Below are 22,110 nucleotides of genomic sequence, written 5' to 3'. Positions count from 1 at the left end.
GTCAAGTTGATCAAGCCATTGCATTTATAGCCCAAAGATCATTTCAGGCTGCATTTCTTTTAAAAATACTGAGTTGGACAGATGTACGAAAAAGAGAGTACGAAACCCCTTACCAGGTATGGTATTGTCCAAAACGAAGGCTACAGAGCCTCCGACAAACATGGCAGTGGTGAGGAGCACGTTCAACACTTGATCTACGCCAACTATTCCTGCAAATTATGAAAAAAGACAGGGGCTTAGTTACTCTTCAAAAAAACAATTAAATGTCTCTCAGTTTCAGTCATATTTCAGTTCCAGAAACACACATTTTGGAATATCCTCACAAACTCAAACTTAACTTAAACTATACCAGTTATAGTTCAGTAAATTCCCTCCTAAGACAGTCAGTGATTTATCCAGAGAAACTACTCACTGGGTGTATTTGCATCTATTGGGTTTGTTTATTCACAAGTCATTCATGGATCAGTCTACAAAGTGTTAGCAGTTTGAATGTAACCGTGACAGAAAATGTCTCAAAATGTTTAAGAGAATGCAGTTGGAGGTCCAGATGTGCAAGACTTGGGAAAAAACGATGTGATAAATGTAAATGCTTACAGCAGAAACTGATCAATAATGCGAGTGTGGCTGAGAAGTAACAAAAAAACATGGCTGAAAATGTCAGACACAAAAGCAGAGGTTGCGCTAGATTTTTTCGCTGCTGTCGGATTTTGACGGACAGGATCGTAACATTCCCTTCAAAATCAAGTATTACCCGTCGGCCTTTACACATCTCTGACGAGGGGAACTCCCAGACATTTCAATGATTTGTATGGCAAAGTTAGGTTTGGAAACGGTATCATTTCCTTTTGGGCATGTGTTAATTTCCTTTCTCTCTCACTGACCACTTATCACTGACTGTATGTGTTAAACCAAAGTTACTCAGTCATAATTCAGTAGTCATAACTCAGTATGTTACTCCTGTTAATCACAAATAATTCAAAAGAGGTCCAGGGTAGAGAATCTTGTGCAGAGCAATATTTGAAATGCTCCATTAAATCGGTACTGAGCTAAATGTGAGTCACAATTATCCCTCATGATAATTCTAAGTACACGGCCATTGTGTTTCTTGTGTATCTGCCCCCGACTTACCGGTGACCAATGGGTTCTCTTTGAGGTAGCTGGGAAGCGTCAGGCCGAAGAAGATGGAGAAGCCGAGAACAAAGAGGTTCCTGGAGGAGTTGAGGTCAACAAACTGCAGGTTGGAGAGTCCCACGGCTGTGATCATCCCAAACAGGGTGCAGAACAGAGCTCCCAGGACGGGGTCGGGCAGGGAGGCAAACAGGGCGCTGAATTTACCCACGAGCCCCAGCAGCACCATCATGGCAGCTCCATACTGAATCACACGTCTGCTGCCCACCTGGGAGACCAATCAGAAATCAGAGGTCAGAGGGAGCAAAGACAGGTCAGCCAGGGCGGGCTACAATATCAATTCAACAAATAATGCTCCCACCATCCAGTTCATAGGCACATGGTAATGTGATGCTACACATTATGTTATTTATAGAACATTATAAAATAGCTGAATGAAAATATTCAATATCCTTACAGTATGTATAGTATTAAGGCCCTGTCACACTGTCCCGAAATTGACACACGATAAAAGGAAATGTTCAAATTCGGCTGTGATCGTAGCAACATCGGGCCATTCGTGAGGGCATCTAAGCCATCGTATGACCGCCGGTGGAGTTTCTCAGGCTCCGGCAGCAACTTCGTGAGCGGCAACTTCGTAAGGCACTCGTGAGGGCATCTTGTCAAATCGTGTCATCTTCGTGTTATCATCGGTGCATTCACCCTCACTCTGATCGGGGCGAATGCCCGATGGCACCGATGATAACAAGATGCCCTCACGATGGCCTTACGAAGGGCACAATTGACACACGAATTCAACACGAAAATGAACCTTCGCAAGGTCCTTCGGCAATTTTTTGGCATGCCAAAGATTTTGCCACCGCTCACGAAGTTGCTGCCGGAGCCTGAGAAACTCCACCGGCGGTCATACGATGGTTTAAGATGCCCTCACGAATGGCCCGATGTTGCTACGATCACAGCCGAATTTGAACATTTCCTTTATCGTGTGTCCATCGGGTTGTTTTATTGCACAACAAAATCATGTAAATATATTATGTAAATAACCCAATTTGTGTTCTGTGAAACTAAAAAGGATATAATATATTATTTTGAAGGACAGTTGACAGGAAGTTGTTGTTATGGAAACAACATTACGGAGAAAACGTAATATTTTCTACATATAACGACGGATAAAGTAAAGAACAAAGTCTGAAGATATCACTACAGTATCATAGTACTGTAACATAATTGTTTTTGGCACTTTCATTGCAGTTGTATGTCTTAAATGTAATGTAAATGTTGCCTTCGTGTGTGGTTCGGGGCCATCTTCGTGCGAAATTCACAATTCCATATTCGTGTGTCCATCGGGTGTCAATTTCGGGACAGTGTGACAGGGCCTTAAGTGACGGATGTTTCCAGGGCATGATTTTGAAGCATCAGTGTATTTGTACCTCTACTTTAACAGAATCACACTTTGTAAGAAGGGCTAATGGGTAAGGATCAGTGTGAGGAACTTTGAGATTTTTTATTGCAATGTAGGGCTGAAACGATAACGACTGTTCTCATTATGAATTCATGTGACTAAAATGTAATCTATAAATGAGAGAATTGTGAAAAATGCCCATGACAACTTCCTAGAGCCCGAGCAAACATTTTGTCAAACCAACACCCAAAACCCGATCATATTTCATTTTAACAGTGGAAAAGGAAAATATCTTCACATTTAAGAGAATCAGCAAATCAGGTATTTTTTCCGTTGAAAAGGGTTAGGGTTAAAACAGTTGAACATTATTTGTCTTTCTTTATATTTTTCACTTACCCTCTCAGCTCCTTTTTATTTATTTTACACAAATACACCATCACAGTAAATAAATAACATTATTAATTGCAGTGAGCAAACACTGTTACCTTTGTGATTCCAAGAACACCTATATTCGGACTGGAGGAGGTGGAGCCATTTCCTGTCCCGAAAACACCATCCAGCACACAGGAGATCCCCTCCACAAATATCCCCCTACATAGAAAACAATGAAAGTATTTTAATTTCACTTGATTTCCAAACAAACTCAATTGTTACAATGATGAACAGAGACTATTTGAATTGAAGGGTCACCTATTGATGGCGTGGATGGGGGGTGGAGGAGCACAGGAGAGACGTGCGCAGGCGTAGTAATCTCCGATGGATTCGATGATGCTGGCCACCACAGCACTCATCATGCCGATCACACCTGCAGCCGTTACTGTCGGGAAGCCCCACTGGACTGTGGAGGTAAAACACAGAGTGGGTCAGAGAGGAGAAACAGCTGCATTCATTATGGTATGATTTACAACACTATGATCGGCCTTCCCTCCAACTATTTTACATTTGGTTCTATTTATTGGTTTCTGTCAGTAGAGTCCTGTGATATATACTTGTTTATATATATCATAGTTAAAGCATTTTCACATGTTCTTAAGGAGAGAAAAGTATTTCGATAAGACTTGGAAAATCGATTACCAGATTTCTTTTTCAATCCATTTTCTTCTCAAAATTGTCGAACACAGCACAACACCAACAATCTGTTCCTCCTCACAAACACTTACATGGGTACGGTATCTTAAACCACGGGGCGGCTTGGACGATTCCTTGACGCGCGTCTGTGCGGGCTTGGTAACCGTATTTGTCTACTTCCGGCGGGAAAACGTCCGTCACAGTGAAAATGAAACACAGCAGCCATGACACGAGGATGGCCATTATGATCTGGGTCAAAGAAACAACGCTTATTAGATATTCATATTGCAGATAAAGTTAAATAAATAAAAACTATTTATTCATTTGAGTCCTGCACCAATTTGTGTACATGCAACACCAATATATATATATATATCTCAATTCATATTTTTGAGGAACACATTTAAAAAAAGCACTTTTCGCTTCCTGTAAAAACAGCTGCTGGGTAAAAAAAGTGCGACACCTATTGGTAAAATATGGTATTCCAATCTAGAACAGTGTTTGGTTTAATGTCAAACTATATAAGACTAATATAACGTTTAAAAATACTGAAAATAAAGATGCTCTATCTTTAACTTTACCATGACTTAAAACTTTAATAATTTAATTGATTTAACTCATAACAGCGAGAACATTTTTATTTAAGTTGTTTGCAGATTTACAGCTTTTCCAAAGTAAAAAAACTAAGCACTTTTTAAGCTTTTCCAGCACATTTCAACTATGGTAAATTAAATGTGTATGTTTGTGTGCATACATCAGACTAATAGATAACTGAATTTAAGAGAGTTTATATTTAAATGTGTCACCAGATGGCAGGAGAGGACTGGTGGTTCATATACTGCACATACGCATGCAGACAGAAATACTTGCACCTGCTCCAAGGGAGAATTAAATTAGCTCTGTTGAATATTCTTGACTAAGAGGGGAACTCAGTTATTAGTGAGGGCAAGGGGGGAAGATGCTAATAAATAAACTCATCTAACGTGAACATTTACCAGTCAAGAGGCATTAGGCAACAAGCTAAAGTATGCATGTAACTCAGGCCCACCCCTCCCTACACGCAGATCACACAGACTGCGTGGGGCCTCACCTCGTGGCGTGGGCCTCATCTTGCGGAGGGAGCCTCATCAGAAGCGCAACAGTTCAGAGGCTCCGGCGCTCACGCACGTGCTCCACTAGCACCCCCCCCCCATCGACGCTCGCGACACAGAGGGCCTCATCACACAATTTTGCGTGGGGCCACAAGTTGGCCAGGGGCGGCCCTGATGTAACTGTAGGAGGGGTTATGTACTTACAGGGAACATTTTGAAGACCTGCAGCCTGTAGAAAGTCCAGCCTTTCTTGTGCTTGTAGACTGGCAGAGGGAAGTGAACATTTCTGGCATATTGAGAGAAGAGCAGCACCAAGAAGATAGTCCTGCAGACAGAAACATGAACTTGTTATTTTGTCTAGTCAACACAATATTCTCCTGTGAGGAAGCTTATCCTGTGCTAACATGTTCCAGACATCTACGTCCAACACAGACCCCAGAGGCTTCAAAGCCAATCCATTATCCTAACTGCCGGTGAAAAAGCAAATCAGTGGCAATTACAGGCACATATCCCCTCTCCCTGTGGAGCCAAACGAGGAGGCCCCCGGCTACAGTGCAAAACAGCAAGAACTGATGTCACAACACGTGAATATCACAGCTTTGAAGTGGATCTTCCCCCATGAATCAATCCTCTGTTTCTTTACATCATACAGTATGTTCTATCCTTAAGGAAAAACAAACGCTTTCTTTATGTCTCCTGATCAGCTCTATTTCTAACTGTACATATTCTTTGTAAAGGCAGAGCACTCGAAAGTTTATTTGACTGTAAATCAGTCACTGAGCTACAGCCTACCATGCAGATATAATACTCATATTTGTACAAATGCTTAAGACAACACTCAAAATATGTAGCATAAAGTATTTTGATGTAAAAAGCTGTCAGTTAAGTTCTGAAATTGGGAAAATGGATGTAGGAGTGCCGAGTTTCCAATGGTGACAACATGTATTAATAGACACTTAGCATTCCTACAGCATTGTCTACTATAGCAGATCGTCGGTATATTTAGTGTGTTCCTGAATATTTCCACTAACTACCATCTGTATCCTCAGTATGTACTGAACACATAAAGGGATCACTAATATTCCCAGATGAGGGTCACTATTAGGACGTCTTTTGACACCTGAATGTGCATTTCTTTGTGTAAAGTCTGAACCTACAGCATAGCGATGCCCCAGTGTTTTCCGGCCCTCTCCCCCGCAGCCTGGAACCCAGACAGGCCGATGAGCGTCACGGTCGGGGTGATGGTCAGAGGTCCGATGAATCTCAGCAGGAGCCCAGGCAGACCCAGCGCTCCGATACACACCTCGATCAAAGATGACACGATGATAGCCCCTTGGATCTGGCAGAACATTGAAATTATAGAGACAGATGTATACATCATTATGAACAAAATGTATTAATAAAAACAAAAAGCAGCAAATAAATCAGAATGAGCATGTTGGATTTGTTATTAAAGTGTAACCCAAAAAAAGAAATCCTTAAAGAAATCCTGGGAAATCACATTTAAGGAGCCATTGTTTTCTTGGTTGGAGGAGATGAGGTTACAGAATCAAAATCCTGTTAGTCCTGTCTTAATCCTTCTTTGTGTTCACTCCGCTCACTTTTTATCACATCCTGCCCTCAGACCATTGAACAATTGTATTTGGCCGGATTGAGTTAAGTCTCATTCATGCGTCACATAAAAATCAATTGCTCAAATGGCTTACGCTAACGGAAAAAGGTTAATACAAATTAACAGCTTCTTTCACGGAAACTACACCCTGAAGCCATACAGAATGGGATCTGATATTTAGAATAGACCGCTTTATCATCCGCTCACGTAGAGATTTGACTTCACAGACAAACAAACATTTAAACTCTGCCATATGAGATACATAACAATATATAAGTTATAAGAGAATTTTTTTTAAATATCCTGTTTAAAACATCCATTGTTGTCTATTTTGATGATAACAAAATAATTGGTCATTATTCATGCTTAAGTAGCAGAAAGTACTGTTTCAACCTTTAAAACACAGAGGACCTGCTTTTCTGCGTTTTATATCATTTTAAATCAAATGTATTTGATTTTTCAAAACATCTCAAGACTTGGAGAAACTGGGATGTTTTTTTACACTAATTTATAGACCAAACCATTATTTGTAAAAAAAAAACAAGTAGTAGATTATTATGAATGAGTGAAGATTTGTATCTGCGTATGTATCACTAGCAAATGACGAAGTTAACCAAGCGCTGACTACAACAGAACACATCTTCTCAGGCTCCTATTATAGTTACTGTTGATGTTAATGTAACCTGCATATTGTCTCTTATCTTTCCACTGTCATGCATACACACAGTACACACAGTCCATCCTGAACTGTACAGAGTGCCCTCTCCTAGTTTACCCATAGTTGTGTCAAAATGTCCATAAGGAGTTATTAAGCTGACTGACATCTTTCTCTCATATTTTCTTGACTTCAGTTTCCTTTACTCATGAACAACAACATATTTTAAATTCTTTAATTTGTCTTTCGCTCACCTCTCGTATCCTGGGGTGCCAGATGTGCTCTGTGTTCAGAAGCTCTGTGCTGTTGAATAGTGGAACCTCTGATGATGGAAAAGACAGGGAGATGAATAATTAGAAAAGGGGAGAACTTCATTAGCTCACTATATACGTATGTATTCCCTACAGTCCCTGCAAGCTTTGATGCTGACAACATTTGGGATCAATGTAAACAAAGATCAAATAACATGTATAATATGTTTTTATCATATCTACCCTCACAAAGCAGACCGAGGTAGACATGAAATACATCGGTTCCTATCATCATTATTCTCAAAATGTAATCAACAGACCCAGTATACCAAAAGGGACAACATACTTTAAAAAAAAAAAAAGGAAATACATGCAGACAATTCTTCTAACCATTTGGTCTATTTACATTTTTAAATGATAGCTCGATAATCCGTTTTGCCAGCAACAAACAGATCTAAAAATAATTTCAATCCGTTTAATGTTATTTGTATTGACAAAACTCTTTAGTTACCTCCTGTGTTATTACACTTCCATTTGTCCAGTGACAGGATTGCTCTGGCTGGTGCAAGGAAGGCAAAAGCACTGGCCTGAAACAAAGGCAACCTAAACAAAGGAAAGCACTGTTAAAAAAAACATGTATATTCACTTAAACTTATAACAAAGGAGTGTTTAAATCAAGTGTAGAAAGCAGGGTCACTGGGCGACATCATTTCAGGTGAGTCATCATTGTGGGATACACAGTTGATGAACTTATGTGAAGTAAGAATAACCCTGACCTTTTGTCTGGATCATGTGAGATCACATGATCCGGTAGGAAGAATAATGATTGATATCACAAAATGAATGTTCTCCTTCCCTTTTTATCTTCCTCTTTTCACTCAAACCATCCCACACCCACCACACACTAAAGTACATGATATATTTGCTGTAACCGTCTTAAAGATCCAGAAACTAGTCCGCAACATTCTATAGTAAGGCTGACCTCTAATGAACTGTAATAAGCGGTGGTGGCAGTATAGGGATATCAAAAAAGATCAAACGACAGAGAATAATACAAAAACTCCTATGAGGTCATAGAAGTTCAAATGCAATGAACATCTATAAAGGCTGTGAATAAGTTGAAAAAAAGGGATCAAGAACATTTACGTTCTTAAGAAAGAGGAAGTGAAGATATAGTATTTAGTACACCTGCTTATTTGAAGTTTAACCTGTCCGCCGACTACAAACTGATTTCCAAATGTTATGTATTTTCAAATAAAACATGATAAAAATCACATTGGGATGGACCTATTGTTGTGTGCGTGTAATTATAACCCTTTTGTAAAGCTGCTTGTTCCCAATGAGTCTGACTCGTGTCAGAAAGCAAGGAAAAGACCAAGAGAAAGACCGCCAGAGATCATACAATGTCCCGTTTGTTGCTATGACAGCATGCTGCACATCGACTTCACAAAAACAAGATAAGACAATGCTTGCAGACCATTTATCATTTATGGAGGCACCAGTCGAGGACATGGAGTTGGTGTCAAAAAGAACAGCGAGTATCTGTCTGTTTGGGTTTGTGTAGGGTGAAAATGACTCAAAAAACATCAAAGGTAGGAAAAGTACTGAGAGGGAACCATGACAGAAGAAGGGAGGAGGAACATGTGAGGGGTGAATATTATGGGAAATATTTTCAGGCAGGTGCTTATTCAACCGATTGTAATTAATCTTGGAAGAACTGAGTAAAATGAAGAGTTCCTGGTATGGCTTCAAGCAGGCTACTTCCTTCTTGGTTAATATGGTGCAACAAAAAAGACATGTGACTGTGTGTTTAATTGATTATAGCTTGTCCAGTCACGCAATCATTGAACTTGTAGGTCCTCCCTCTGGTCTGCGGTCAAAATGAATTTGACCGCAGACCAGAGGGAGGACCTACAAGTTTTCTCTGTTGTCTCAATTATGAAACAAAAAGCTACTTCTTGGGAGATATACTTTCTACTCTTTTACAACTGCAGTCATATGAACAAAACAAGGAACTACAATTGTCATTTAATGCATACAGGAGAACTGTCACTGCTTTATTTATGTGAGATATTTACAATACAAATATGTATTCAATCTGACTAATAAAAGGACGTGTATGCATATACTAAAATATGTGCACACAAACACACTTAAGCCCACTCCAAAGTGACATGTAGAGGGAGGATGGAGAAAGAGGTACTTCATGTCGACAATGACCCTCATCTTTAAGTGGTTCTTAGAGATGAGAGGGAGATGAAAGGGGAGAGAATAGAAAGGGTGGAGGTGAGGAAGTGAAAGACAGAATACAATGTACGAATTGTAGAAAACCTGTACATACAAACTGTATGCCTGGGGGTGTTTGTTATTTAGGACAGCCTTTCCCTAAGTATTTAGAGACAGTGATGTGAGTATACCTGCAGCCCAGTGTAGTCTGAAGCAGGGTGGTGATCCCCACGCAGAAGAAGATGGTCCCAATGAGCTGGCTGATGGCCCACTGATCGAAGCCCACGCACATCGCATCAGCCAGGAGAAACGGCACGGCGATGGTTCCACTGAAACATGTCAGGTAGTGCTGCAAGACAAGAAGCCACAGTCAGCGGGGGGGTGTGACAGTCAGTACTTACGGACACTGATTGTATCCTCAGCACAAAAACACCATAGTTTAATATAGAGCATGTTCCAAAAATACATCAATCATGAGTATAAACCTTTTTTCTTTAAGATCCTTATCTTATAGGTAAATGTAGAAAACTCCTACCCGTTTGTAAATAGCCTTATGATTCCCTTTTAGTTAAAAACATATTAATGCCACACATATTGTGCCAGGAGAATAGCAAGTGATTTGTTTTTTGAACAGTGTAGCTATGTTTAAACCACTTCACATGTTGCCTTATTACCAGGGCTGCACATAACTGGTGCGCATGCGCACCTCGGCCAAAAAAAGAGCACCGGGTCATTTGAAAAAAGGCGCATTTGCGTACCAACATTGAGAGAGAGGGAGAGAGAAGGGAGAAGAGAAAAGAGAGAAGAGAGGAGAGAGAGAAAGATATTTGCGAGTTGCATATGAACTCAGGGCCGGCCCGTCGCACTGGCGTTGATTTTCGCCTAGGGCGCCAGATCTGTGGCTGGTAGTTCTGGGAGGGAAAAAAACATTTTTGACCGTTGGGGCTCATCCTAATTTTCGGCCTTGATGTAACAACATTCATAATTAAGTAAATGTAACACCCTTTTCACCCCGGTTACACGTTTCATTTGCCCTGTACGATGGGCGCTGTTAAGTGATGAAAATGGGGGATGTTGGCTTATCTGGCGCCCGCAGCTCACAGCCAAAATGCGAGTGAGCGTGGGAGAGAGGGAGGGTGCACCGGTACCGGCGCTGTTGTTATTAGAATCTGGTGCTAGCTGCTCTAACGGAAGAAGAAGAAGATGTTTCTACAATAATGTGGAGGGAGAGTCCTCTCCAGTCAGACTGAGAGGCTGATAACTACAGCTCAGTGAGGTACTCTGAGTGTTTAGATAGTTCACTTTAGTCTAAGTTCAAACGGTTTGGTCACAATTTATGTAAACACATATTTCCAAGGCACTCCTTTATAATTATTGGGATAAACAGGTTTGAAATCATTCCAATGTATACTATAGGACAGCAACCACAAATATCCTTTAAAACTGGACTTTTGACCCAAACCCAGCTGTTGACTTGTGGATGCAAGCAGCTAATCGCAGACTCAACCAGAGAGAAAGTAGTAGGCCTACATCATCAGCTACCATGTCTGACAGAGAGGAAGACAGTGAGGAGAACAGTCAGGAGGGTAGTGATGACAGCTTGTAGGATTACTGGTCGTGCTAATGTTGTCTTGTGTTCGCCTCTGCATGTGTGTTCTGTGTTCACCTCTGCATGTTCTGTGCTGTGTGTCTGACAAATAAAGACCGGTTTATTTATTTCATTTTAAGGATGAGTACCAAGCAACATCTCCAGGTGCTCCTTTGAGAACCAGGGCAAAAAAGTTATGTGCACCCCTGCATATTACTTTAATAGAACCAATGGTGACCCTCTGGCTTGATTTGAATCTTTTAGGGGGTTTGTCCTGAAAAGGTCCATCCATTTTGTTCTTTAACAGCTCATTTGGTATATCAGGAGAAATATGAAGGAGTTTCACCTTTTGATGAAATCACCTGAAAAAACCTAACTATGAGAAAACCAGCATTAACAGGCTGACTCACTTACATTGTTTTTACAATTCCCTGTAATACATAGCCCTCTGATCACCATTCTTTCATTGCCATCAGCATGACTGTTACTATGTCTCCATAATACTGCTCCCGGTCTAATCTTCATCCACCTTACCCACCCTGACTGCCTTGTGTAGGTGAAACCCCTGAATCTAAAGAAATCTTGCTCAACTAAGAAAAAACTGAACAAAGAAGCAGGCAGATTCACATGTATGCTTCTCTCCTTAACAATTTTGCATTTATTGTTTGTTATCGGCTGTATAAGTTACATATTCCATAGTTGAAAAAACACTGAATCATTAGTATATTTGGGCAATGTGTTTAAATTAAGATATATCTACATTTGTATCTACATTTATATCCAATTAATATAGTTGTGAAAAATGAAGGTGAGTAACAGTGTTAAATGAACTGGTATTGATATTGATATACTTTATTAATCCCCGTGGGGAAATTGTTTCTCTGCATTTGACCCATCCTAGTGTTAGGAGCAGTGTGCTGCCATTCTGAACGGCGCCCGGGGAGCAGTTAGGGAACGGTGCCTTGCTCAGGGACACCTCGGTAGTACTTGGTCTTGCCGGGACTTGAACTGGTTTTCCAGTTGCCAAGTCCCTAACGACTTCGCCACCAGCGATATATATACCCATCACCCTTTGCTAATCTGTCTCAACAGACAGGAAAATATATGTTCTTTGGCATTTTGAGCCAGAACATTCAGAGCAGTATCAAGCCAAAATATTCTACAATGAGTGGATTTGTGTCCAGATGTACACTTCTAATGTATGTGATAACTGTCTTCAGGTAAAGCAGTATTAAGTGTTTTGTACGACTGTCTAATTTGGAGGATGGCTTAGCCTTGGTGAATCTTTCCCTTAGACATTGTGATCACACAGTGAAAACATTACCACACTGAACGTCCAGCATGACGATTACTGTGTTCATATGACTATTTTTGTGTCTGACGTCCGGTTGTGTAATAAGTATTGTTGACAGTCAGATGAAAAATACTGCATTGAGGTGACAAGTACGACCACAGTGAAGGATTTGACAAAGCCTGATTTTACTGTACAGGACGAGTGAGTGCATGTTTTCGCTCTCATATCGTGAGACACCTTCGCCTTTACAGTAGATGACTGACATTAGACACTGCAAATGAGCCATGACACAAAAATAAATTAAAACAGTAGATCTACCTGTAAGCCTAAGAACACACACAGGTACCAGGGTGGGGTGTCTTCAATGGTATAGATCATATCCATCCTCCGTGCGTCAACACTGTCTGTGCTTTCCAACGTCTCAGACATTGAACTCTACACACACAAAGAAATAAGATCGATGTCATGTCAATTCAAAACGTTTTTAACATGTTTAATTTTTCCTGTAACACTTCAGACTGTTCATGTCAAGTGTTTATGAGAAAAAAAGCACATCTTAGCTGATTTTTTTATGAATGTAAAACTAAACAGGAAAGTGACAGAAAAAAATAAGAAAATGCAACACATGAATCCATTAGAAAAGAAAAATGCACAGTCACAGTGACAGGGGAAAAGAGGGAACGTCACACGGAGACTGTTTGAGAATCTGTGCCTGCAGATGTTTGTGTTTCCATTACATGTCATTTGTTAGACGCTTTTATCCAAAGCGACTAACATACATTCTGTGGACAATCCCCACAGGAGCAATTTGGGGTGAAGTGTCTTGCCCAGGGACACAACGACATGCTGACTGCAGTGGGATTCGAACATGCCATCACCTGATTCGAAGTCCAGCACACTTTCCACTGAGCCACAGCCTCCACTTTCCCTGCTTTGAATACTAAGAATGAGGTAAATAGTGAAATATACCATCCGAGATATTACATATTATTATACAAACTAACCACTTTCAATAATTCGTCAAAAACATGAATAAAGGAGGAGAAGCCACAGTGAGCTGTTGGAGAGTTGTGCTCTGCTGTTGGGTGGGATGCTACTCTGACTCCCTTAATAACAGTGTGCGTTTGTTTAGTTGCAATGTAAACGGACACGCCAGCTGATTTTCTGTTGCATTTTCTAAAGAAAAGCTGCTCAAGTTTGTGTGGGCTGAAAAACACACTTGATGTTACTACAGTAACCACAAGTTATAAACTCACTAGGACTGAAATCTGAGGGATTACATCTTTAAAATGTTGGGGAAAGATCAGGAAGGAAATGGAAAGCCATTGAAAGTGCGATTGCAAGTAAGCTTTGGAACCATGTGACTATCTGTAGAGGGTTATTTTGGGGTAAAACAGCACTTTGGATGAATAAAAACATGTGAGGATCGTGTGTTTCACTTCTTCATTTTCTAACTCCAGTTACCTTCTCTGCTCCTTGATTATCTTTAGTGTAGATGGCCATCAGCTCTGTGTTCTCAGTATCCTGGTCTCCACTGGCCCCGCCCACGCCGTTAACCACCACCTTAACACATAAACAGACATGCATAATTACAATGCATTAAGAAAGACTGCAGATACTGGCAGTATAGACAAAATGCTGCAAGACCTGCAGAACCACAACAAAAGATTCAAAATAAAGAGTGTCAGGGTCCGACTGTGTGCTAAGCTGTCGACTCTAAAGTCTAATGAACAAAGAAACTAGAAAAAACAGTCAGAGTTGGAGATTAAATCCTTGTATGTCAAAAACATCATCAGATGATTATTTTATCATATCAGACATTTGTGTGAATGTGTCATTATTAGCTAAGAATTACTCAAAGCGTTCCGGAGAATATATAACCATTATATGGGTTTGAATATCTTCATGCCTGAGAGACAAGATGCGAAGACATGCAGGTATGGAAAGTAGGGCTGTCCCGAATACCATTTTTCGGGCTCCGGATATTCGGTAGTAATCAGCAGCGAATATTCGGCGCGCGCGCTTCAACGCATGTATTTCGGTTTATTCAAGGCATTAATTTTGTTGTTCTACAGTATTGTTGTTTTATAGTTATTTGTTAATGTAAATAACCCAATTTGTGTTCTTTGAAATTGAATGGGATATTTTTTTGAGGGACTGCGGATGGAAATGAGTTCAAAGCTAAATCTGGCACTGTTACGCTTGATACATTTGAATGTTTTAAGTGTTCATTACTGTGCATGGTCCCTGCCAAATAAACGATTAAAAAAAGATATATATATATATTGCATTGTGTTTGTTATTTTCGTTGCAGTTGTATATATGCCTAAAAAAAAGAACAAATACGATTATCCGAATAACGAAATTGAAAACCGGATAGTAGGCCAACGACCGAATATTCGGGTACAGCCCTAATGCAAAGTCGCTAATAAATCAACTGCCAGCACCCTGTCTTCACTGCGTTGTTAGAGTGATTTAGACAGCCCTCAGTGTCCAAGCAGTGCTCAGTGTGTCTTTGCTCAAACCTGCAATACAAAAGGACATGACCTCTTTGCAGGTGTCATATTTGTGGGTTAGGGTTACGGTAAAGTGGGAAAAAGTAATCAATCGGCTAAATGACACAAAGAGCCTACATATAACTAAGGGAGGGGGCGTCACACTGGTTTTTAGGCATTGTTAATAGGAAAAAAATATTTAAGCTTTAAGGAATAAAAAAATGAATATTAGCCAATTAACTTAATGTATCAATATTAATAGTCTTTCTGGAGAAAGTTGCCTTTTCATTAAAGACCAGAAAAAAGTAAAAAATATATACTTTGGTTTTTCTATTCACTGGATTTATTTGATTGGTTTTGTTTTATCATTTTCACAAAACAAAAAGGTACCAACACCCGTCTTAAAAACGTGTTTAATTAGAGCTTGCCTTTCCCTGTCTTTTAACACCTGTTCAAAACGTTGGATTCCCACGCTGGATTGTGCCAACATTTATTTATCCGAAACTCTTGAGTCACCCTGAACTAATATAATAACCTTATCTCCACGTTCACTAAAGAAAGGAAATGTATCCGGCAGTTGCGATTGGTTGTTCCTCGTCACGACAAGCGGTGTGTTCTGCTGCGTTAACTCAGCGCGACATTGGCCCTTCTCTACATCTTCATTGGAAACAAAGGATTTAAGCACAAAAACGCGGCATGTGTCCAGCCACTAGACCCGTTCATGGTTTTGTCTTAGTGTTTTATAATATTATAAACATCCAAATAACACGTTTGATTACCGGAATAGGGTAGAAATCTGTGCCATGCTTGCTCTCCTCTTCAAGTTTTCCTCCCTCACTGCTGCTGTCCATGGACTTAGAAGTGGTGTTCTGTCCCACACCCATCCTCGTGTCCTTCTCCTCCTCTGTCCCTCTTTTGTCTCGCTCCGGTGTGAATGCAGTAGATGAATCCTTCAGTCCGATTACATCGCAGAGGACTGCCTCATCTGCTTGGAAATGGAAAGACATACAAACAGAGATTAATATCTCGATGTATTTCTTTATGGGCTCTAATATTCTAATCCTGAGAGGCTGCCAGGCCGCACTTCTTGCCGATTAGAAACTTATGTCAGCTCTCGTTGTTTTTGTCACGTCTATTTTGATTGACAAAAGTATGTTAACGGTAACAATTGACCATATATGAAGGAAAGAGAGAACTCAATATGCCGCATCAAATAGTGATGAACACATGTTTGATGGAAAGGATGAACAGAGTGATTATAGATGAAGATGATTGAAAGGCAAGAAAGATGATGTCAGTTTGTCTTAGAAGTGGTAGAGAGGTATTTTCTACTTCCTGGTCGGTTTGGTGGTTGTTTGTCGGTGGGTAGATTATAAAAAAGTTTAAGCTCTCATAACTTAACTACTGTGGTTAATGAATCAATGTAGAACTTAAACATGTTATCAAATAGTTTGAGAATTGATTAATCATGTATGTTTAACCAAAATTGCCAAAAGTTGTTTTAGTTCTAGCTTCTCAATTGTGAAGATTAATGGATTTGCTTTAATGTCATACAAATATTAATAATGGTCTTAGTGTTTGTATTAACTGACATTTTACAGACTTTTATTTGCAGAATGATCAAATAATGAATCTGCAGAATAATTCATCCTAAAAGTAATTGTTAGTTGCCGCTCTACAACAATCCTTAAATAATAATAAAAAAGATGATTGCTAAATCATTTGTTCTCTTTCAAATAAAAGTGTCAAGGTTTATGTTTTAATCAATGTCCCCAACAGGTTTGAGAACGGAGGAGAAAGCTAATTCACAGAGAGATGAAATAATGCAAGGAGTTGGAAAAGAGTGAACCATGGACGGCTGTTTGGTGGAGAGGAGTACGTTTGTCCTAGAAGGGATGGAGCACTATAGTCTAGTTCCTCATGGTGTGTGTTTTGTGTAAGACAAACCGTAAGTTATGTAGCATTATCCGACACCTGACCTTTGGCTGACGCTGGCAATCTCTTTGTAACAGTCAGTGCCTCTTGTTCAATCTATCACTAACTGTCAGTTACCAAACGTATTAGAACCAGAAATATGAGAAAGTTGGAATACATATTTTGCCACACACTGGATTAAGTGAGCATTGCTGATATAAAGTGACACAAAGACACAAGAACATCAGGGTTCTATTGAGAAGAGGTGCTGAAACTGAAAATAAAGTTCTAAAGGATCACTGAGGCCTTCAGATGTTGACCTTGGCCTTTACGTAAATATTCTTTGACAGGCGACCTATGGATCCGGTTTCCTTCATACCCCTGGGCACCAAAGCAAAGCGAGTTTATTACATGAAAGGTAATATATCTATCATACTAAGAAATTAAGCAAACGCTTCACAAAACACAAACTAAGTAACCATGTGCTTGTTTGTTAGATCATCATTTTCTCATTTACCATTATACGCCTGCTTAGATGGTAGGAGAGGAGTATGACATCCATTGCTTTTCATACTCTGATCATTTGTGCTTAACATACTTTTAAAAGTGTTTGCAGAGTGCTTGTGTCTACAACCAATTACGTCTTTTAGGTATATTGGCCAAAATAAGACCCACATTACCAAATCTACTGTAAATTAAAAAAACGTCTTACCATTTGATAAAAAAAACAAAAATCAAACAGCAAGAGTAACTGTTACTTTAACTTAATTATTTACTATCTGACAAGATGTAAACATTTCAAGAAAACATTTAGTCCGAGACCGTTGACTCCGTTAATTAATTATTGATTGTTCATGGTAAAAGAAAAGGCCCGTAAAGACTTGACACAAAATAATGTAAAAGGCAATGATACCTAGCCTTATATTTATTTTTTCCAAAAGTAATTTAATTTGTTTTAATTGTAAAATGTTGGGATAGGTGTAATACCTAGCTGACACATCCCATCACTCCTGTCAAGCTGGGCGGCTGGGAGCATCTGTGTAGAAGGGGCAAGAGATAGGGGGAAGGAGGAGGTAGAAGAAAGGAAAGAGAAGAAGAGAAGGGGGAGGAGGCAAAGGAAGGAGGAGGAGGCGAGACATAAGTTAATTTGACAGACAGCATTTAATCACAAACAAAAGTTAGTGTGTATCGTATGACTGATGTGTTCATTAAATCTCAGATTCTTAGGTGAAATATGGCTTTAGGGAGACGGTAAGAGTTCCAATTAGGTCTTCCACATACAGTATAAAGGTCGCCTGTACTTTTAGAAAGGACAGAAAGAAAACCATGAAGCCAGGCAAGCCTAGGCAAACTGCCAAGTCATGATGGACTCGCTAATATAGGTCTTTAATTTAACTTCACACTTAAAAAGACATGCCATTTAAGAGGTTCTGTTTAATTTAAAGAAGAACTGTTGATCAAATACTTACTTAGAGTAATGTATACATATTCCTGTGTTTTCATATTATAAAAACAGACAAAAAGGAATGTGCAAAGGGGCTCATTCATAAAAGATCATTTAGCTTTTTAAGAATGTGACTTTTGTTTCTTGTGAATTTGGCACACTTAAAGAAAATAATTAAATTAAGACATACCCTAGGCAAGAAAAAAAATCACATGATCTTTTAAGATTTTAAACCGTGATGAAAAAGATCTGAGGTTGACCATCTAATTCACTATTTAAAACATTTTAAAGAGCTTAAAGTCCTGTCTCCAAATCAAAATGATAACATTTACAGGTATACTGCAAACTGCACAGCAGAAAGGCAGAACTGAGTACACATTTATATTTTATCACAATAACTATAATTCTCGCTATATTCAACCTTTTGTCCACATATAGTGCAGCCCTAGCATAATGTTGTATTTGATAGAAATTATGGCCCAATCTTAAACAAAGGAGAATAATCCTTGGTCAATGTCATGGTTAGAAAATCAACCCAAAGTTAGCCTATCAGATCATTCTGCATACTGCACAGCATTGAACTCACACACCGAGTGCTGCCTCGCGTCAGTACTGAGTTAGTTGTGAGATGTGGAGTGTGACAAAGTATCCCAGCAACCTCTGTGTGATAAAAACTCAGATGAGGCATATGCTAACACCAGCGAGACATGCTACTTTAGCATGACCGTTCCCTTTATACATCCATGAGCATGACATTGTCTCAAAAGCCCTTTTCTGCTAGTTGTCCAAGAGACTAAACACACACATTCACACGAGGGAGAAAACAAGAAACTGTTATGAGAGAAGAGAGAACTGAAAGCGAACCAATGTAACAGAGGGGAATTCTGCAGTTTCATAAACAATAAATAACTTTTCACAATATGTTAAAGACAACATTTAAAAGGAAAAAAGCAAGAAGTGTGTGTTTAAAAGAGTTTTAGAGGAAGAGCGCAGAAGACAAACTAGAGCGAGGTGAAACAAAGGCAACGGTAGTTTGAAGTCATCCCAGAAAAAGCAGGCCGGATCTATAACTATGATAACCTGATCTGTGGCTCATGTGCAGGCTTGTACCTCGCAAGTGTTGGCGGGTTCATCTCTAATAAATAATGTGTGTGTGAGCGTGCTTACATAAGTGCTTTAAGATTTAATTTCGGCCCGCAGGAACATTTCTAATTACTATTAGATCTGTCCCGCCGGTATATTGCACGCACACCTTCACTCCATCCTGAGGGTTTCCTCAGCTCAGAGCCTGAGCCCAAACGTTGATGAACTTGCACCCGAGACGAGATGCCAAGTATCTGGCTTAGTGTGCATCACCGAGCAGCACACTGAGTTTACATGGATGTTCCCTTTTGCACTTTCTTTCTTGCGACAGAGCATGTTTGTTTTTTTCTTTGAGGGGAATTGATTTTGTTGAAGCTGTTGTTGGCCTGTGGAAAAATGTAATCATAAGAAATGACTCCGGAAAAGCTGCAGATAGAGCCATAAGAAATGAATGCAACTGATTATTTAATGATTCATGTTGTTTTTATAGGCAATAATTTAAGCTTTGTTAGTTCCAGGTTTAATATGTGCAATAAGTTCATTTCAATACGTTTTGCAATAAACATTGAACCAGTCCGGCCCTCGACTAGTACCCATTTTTTTATTTTGACCCACTGTGTATTTAAGTCTGACCCCCCTGGTTTGGAGTAATGTGAGGGTTGTCAGAATTTGTGGAATTTCTACAATCTCACAAAAAAAGTCAGCACATAGAAAAGGACTAAGTTCTGACAGTGAAAAAAATGCCGATAACATGGCCACGATACATTTATTATGATGTCTTCATGTTGCTGACTTTGGCGGATCAAAGATGTTACGTTTACAATGACGTAAAATACAAGTAGCCCAAAATCATCACACTTGAACAGCAAAGAGGATACATGTTTCCATTATTAGAATAATGGCCAATTCAATTCAAGCTACAGCTAAAAGATGTTTAGCCACTGCCACTGACTGAACAAGCAAAGAAGAACAATTGTAAACTTCTGAGTCATCACATTAACAACTGACAAAATCATCCCTTAAGTGCGACTACCATCAAAGCCGACTGAATAGGACCAGGTGTGATGGAAAGCTACTACAGGAAATAACAGAAGAACGCTTATCATTGTAAGCTGTGGGTAATACGCTGGAATGTTTCACGGCGAACAATACAGCCGTGTGGTGTCTGCTGAAAGATTCCAACAGAGGAAAGCTGCGCCAGTTTCCCTCCGGTTAAGTTTAGTAAGCAGATTAACAAATCCTATAAATCACAAATTGTTTGACAACTGTTGCGAAACAATTTGAACATATCATATTTTAGTACCTTTACCTTGGCTAAAATCAGGATGTGTGTACAGTGTGTGTGTGTGTGTGTGTGTGTGTGTGTGTGTGTGTGTGTGTGTGTGTGTGTGTGTGTGTGTGTGCGCATGTGTGTGCGCGTGTGTGTGTGTGTAGGAAGGGGGTAAAGGGTGGATTGTAAAAAGCAAGCAAGGGCATGTTTACATTAGTCAACATACCGTCAGTGCAGTGGAGGTGAATGGAGATAAGAGTGTGTCTCTTAAACAGTTAGAGGCAGCAGGCCAACAAAATACATGTTTCAATCGAGGGGTGTGAAGCCATGTTCTACCAGCGCAGTATTTTTTACAATAAATACATCTTATCTTTATTATCACATCTTAAAATACCCTTTACAATTCCATGAACCCAAGAGGAAGTCTTCATTCTGTATTTATTGTTAATACAAGTCTCAACAACAAGAAACAACATTTGAAGTTGAGAAGTGTCTTGAAAATCTATTTAAAATAATGTTTAAATAATTTTCTGGCGATAAACTCTTTTTTACATTTTTAATGATTAACCCCATCCGTTCAGAAGTTGAATGCTTTGCCCTAAATGTTCCCACACACCGGAGGCCTTGCTTTCAAGGTCAGTTTTGGTTAAAGCCTTGTTTGTTTAAGTAGTTGAATTTTCATGCATTCTTTTCATGTATTTCACTCGTCTTTGTGTTCCCAACCCTTTGGATGTGATTTATTGTGTTGTATTTCTATATCAAACACATAAGCCTCATTACATAAGGATTACTAAATGGAAATAAACCACCGTCACAAAACAACAGTAGAGCAAATTGTAAACTTACACTGCTTTGAGAATAAATATGTTTTGTCATCAGAAAAAAAAAGGAAGGAAGTTCACAAAGAAACTCAGTCATTTTGCAGATTGTGTAAAACTAAAATAGACAAAGCACACATAAAGAAATGTGTGCTTGTGTCTGAAACAGAAGTTTCATGGAGTCAATAGGCCCATATTGAATGAGGAATGTACATTTAAATGACAGAATAAAACCCCTTTGATGGTATGATGAAAAGCATAAACTAGTAAGACGAGGGTTAAGCTTAATTTAAGAATATTATTATACAATAAAAGTGTCAGTGAAAATAATGAACGACCAAAGCAAGCACTTTTTTCACAACTTACCGGAATGACGGCATAGTTTATAATTTACTTCCCAAGTCATGCAAAAAGTAGCCTGGTTTTTTGTAACTCGAGTAAGTAATCTGAAACATGTCCTAGTTAGGGCGAGGCAGGTACACTGACTGCTTCAGTCTTTGGTTACATACACCTTCAATTCTCACATATTCTTTCTCTTCACTTGGCCTTGCAGTAAGGCTTAAACTGGAAGAACAAACTAGCATCAACAACATCTTTAAAATACTTTAATATGCTTTTCAACAGTTGGACATTATCTGCATCCAAACCTCATTGACAGAGATGTGTATGATTCATGTAAGTCCAACTTCTAGTAAGCAGTTACATCTGAAGTATGTATTCAAGTTCTTCATACATTTTTGTCATGAATTCAGTATTTTTTTAGTCCCACTT

General features: G+C 39.3%; 1 protein-coding gene across 7 annotated transcripts in view; it reads right to left on the bottom strand.

The window, feature by feature from the left end:
* Positions 1–22,110, bottom strand: part of slc23a2 (solute carrier family 23 member 2) — a 40,509-nt gene that overhangs the window by 4,784 nt on the left and 13,615 nt on the right. For 2 of the 7 annotated variants that reach the window (XM_034237668.1, XM_034237660.1), the window contains exons 2-15: positions 17,712–17,760; positions 15,590–15,798; positions 13,780–13,878; positions 12,634–12,750; positions 9,625–9,782; positions 7,719–7,810; positions 7,211–7,278; positions 5,847–6,028; positions 4,894–5,014; positions 3,691–3,847; positions 3,221–3,368; positions 3,016–3,121; positions 1,129–1,396; positions 114–209 (exon numbers count right to left, since the gene is read on the bottom strand). In XM_034237668.1, coding sequence (XP_034093559.1) covers positions 114–209; positions 1,129–1,396; positions 3,016–3,121; positions 3,221–3,368; positions 3,691–3,847; positions 4,894–5,014; positions 5,847–6,028; positions 7,211–7,278; positions 7,719–7,810; positions 9,625–9,782; positions 12,634–12,750; positions 13,780–13,878; positions 15,590–15,798; positions 17,712–17,760 — 1,870 coding nt within the window. The remainder of the gene's footprint in view (positions 1–113; positions 210–1,128; positions 1,397–3,015; positions 3,122–3,220; positions 3,369–3,690; positions 3,848–4,893; positions 5,015–5,846; positions 6,029–7,210; positions 7,279–7,718; positions 7,811–9,624; positions 9,783–12,633; positions 12,751–13,779; positions 13,879–15,589; positions 15,799–17,711; positions 17,761–22,110) is intronic. The other 5 variants (XM_034237684.1, XM_034237700.1, XM_034237689.1 and 2 more) reach the window with 3 other exon arrangements.

This window comes from Gymnodraco acuticeps, unplaced genomic scaffold (genome assembly GCF_902827175.1).
Source record: "Gymnodraco acuticeps unplaced genomic scaffold, fGymAcu1.1, whole genome shotgun sequence".
In the NCBI taxonomy this organism is placed as follows: domain Eukaryota; kingdom Metazoa; phylum Chordata; class Actinopteri; order Perciformes; family Bathydraconidae; genus Gymnodraco; species Gymnodraco acuticeps.
Note: the sequence above shows the minus strand (reverse complement) of the source record. Positions and strands in the feature narration are given on the sequence as shown.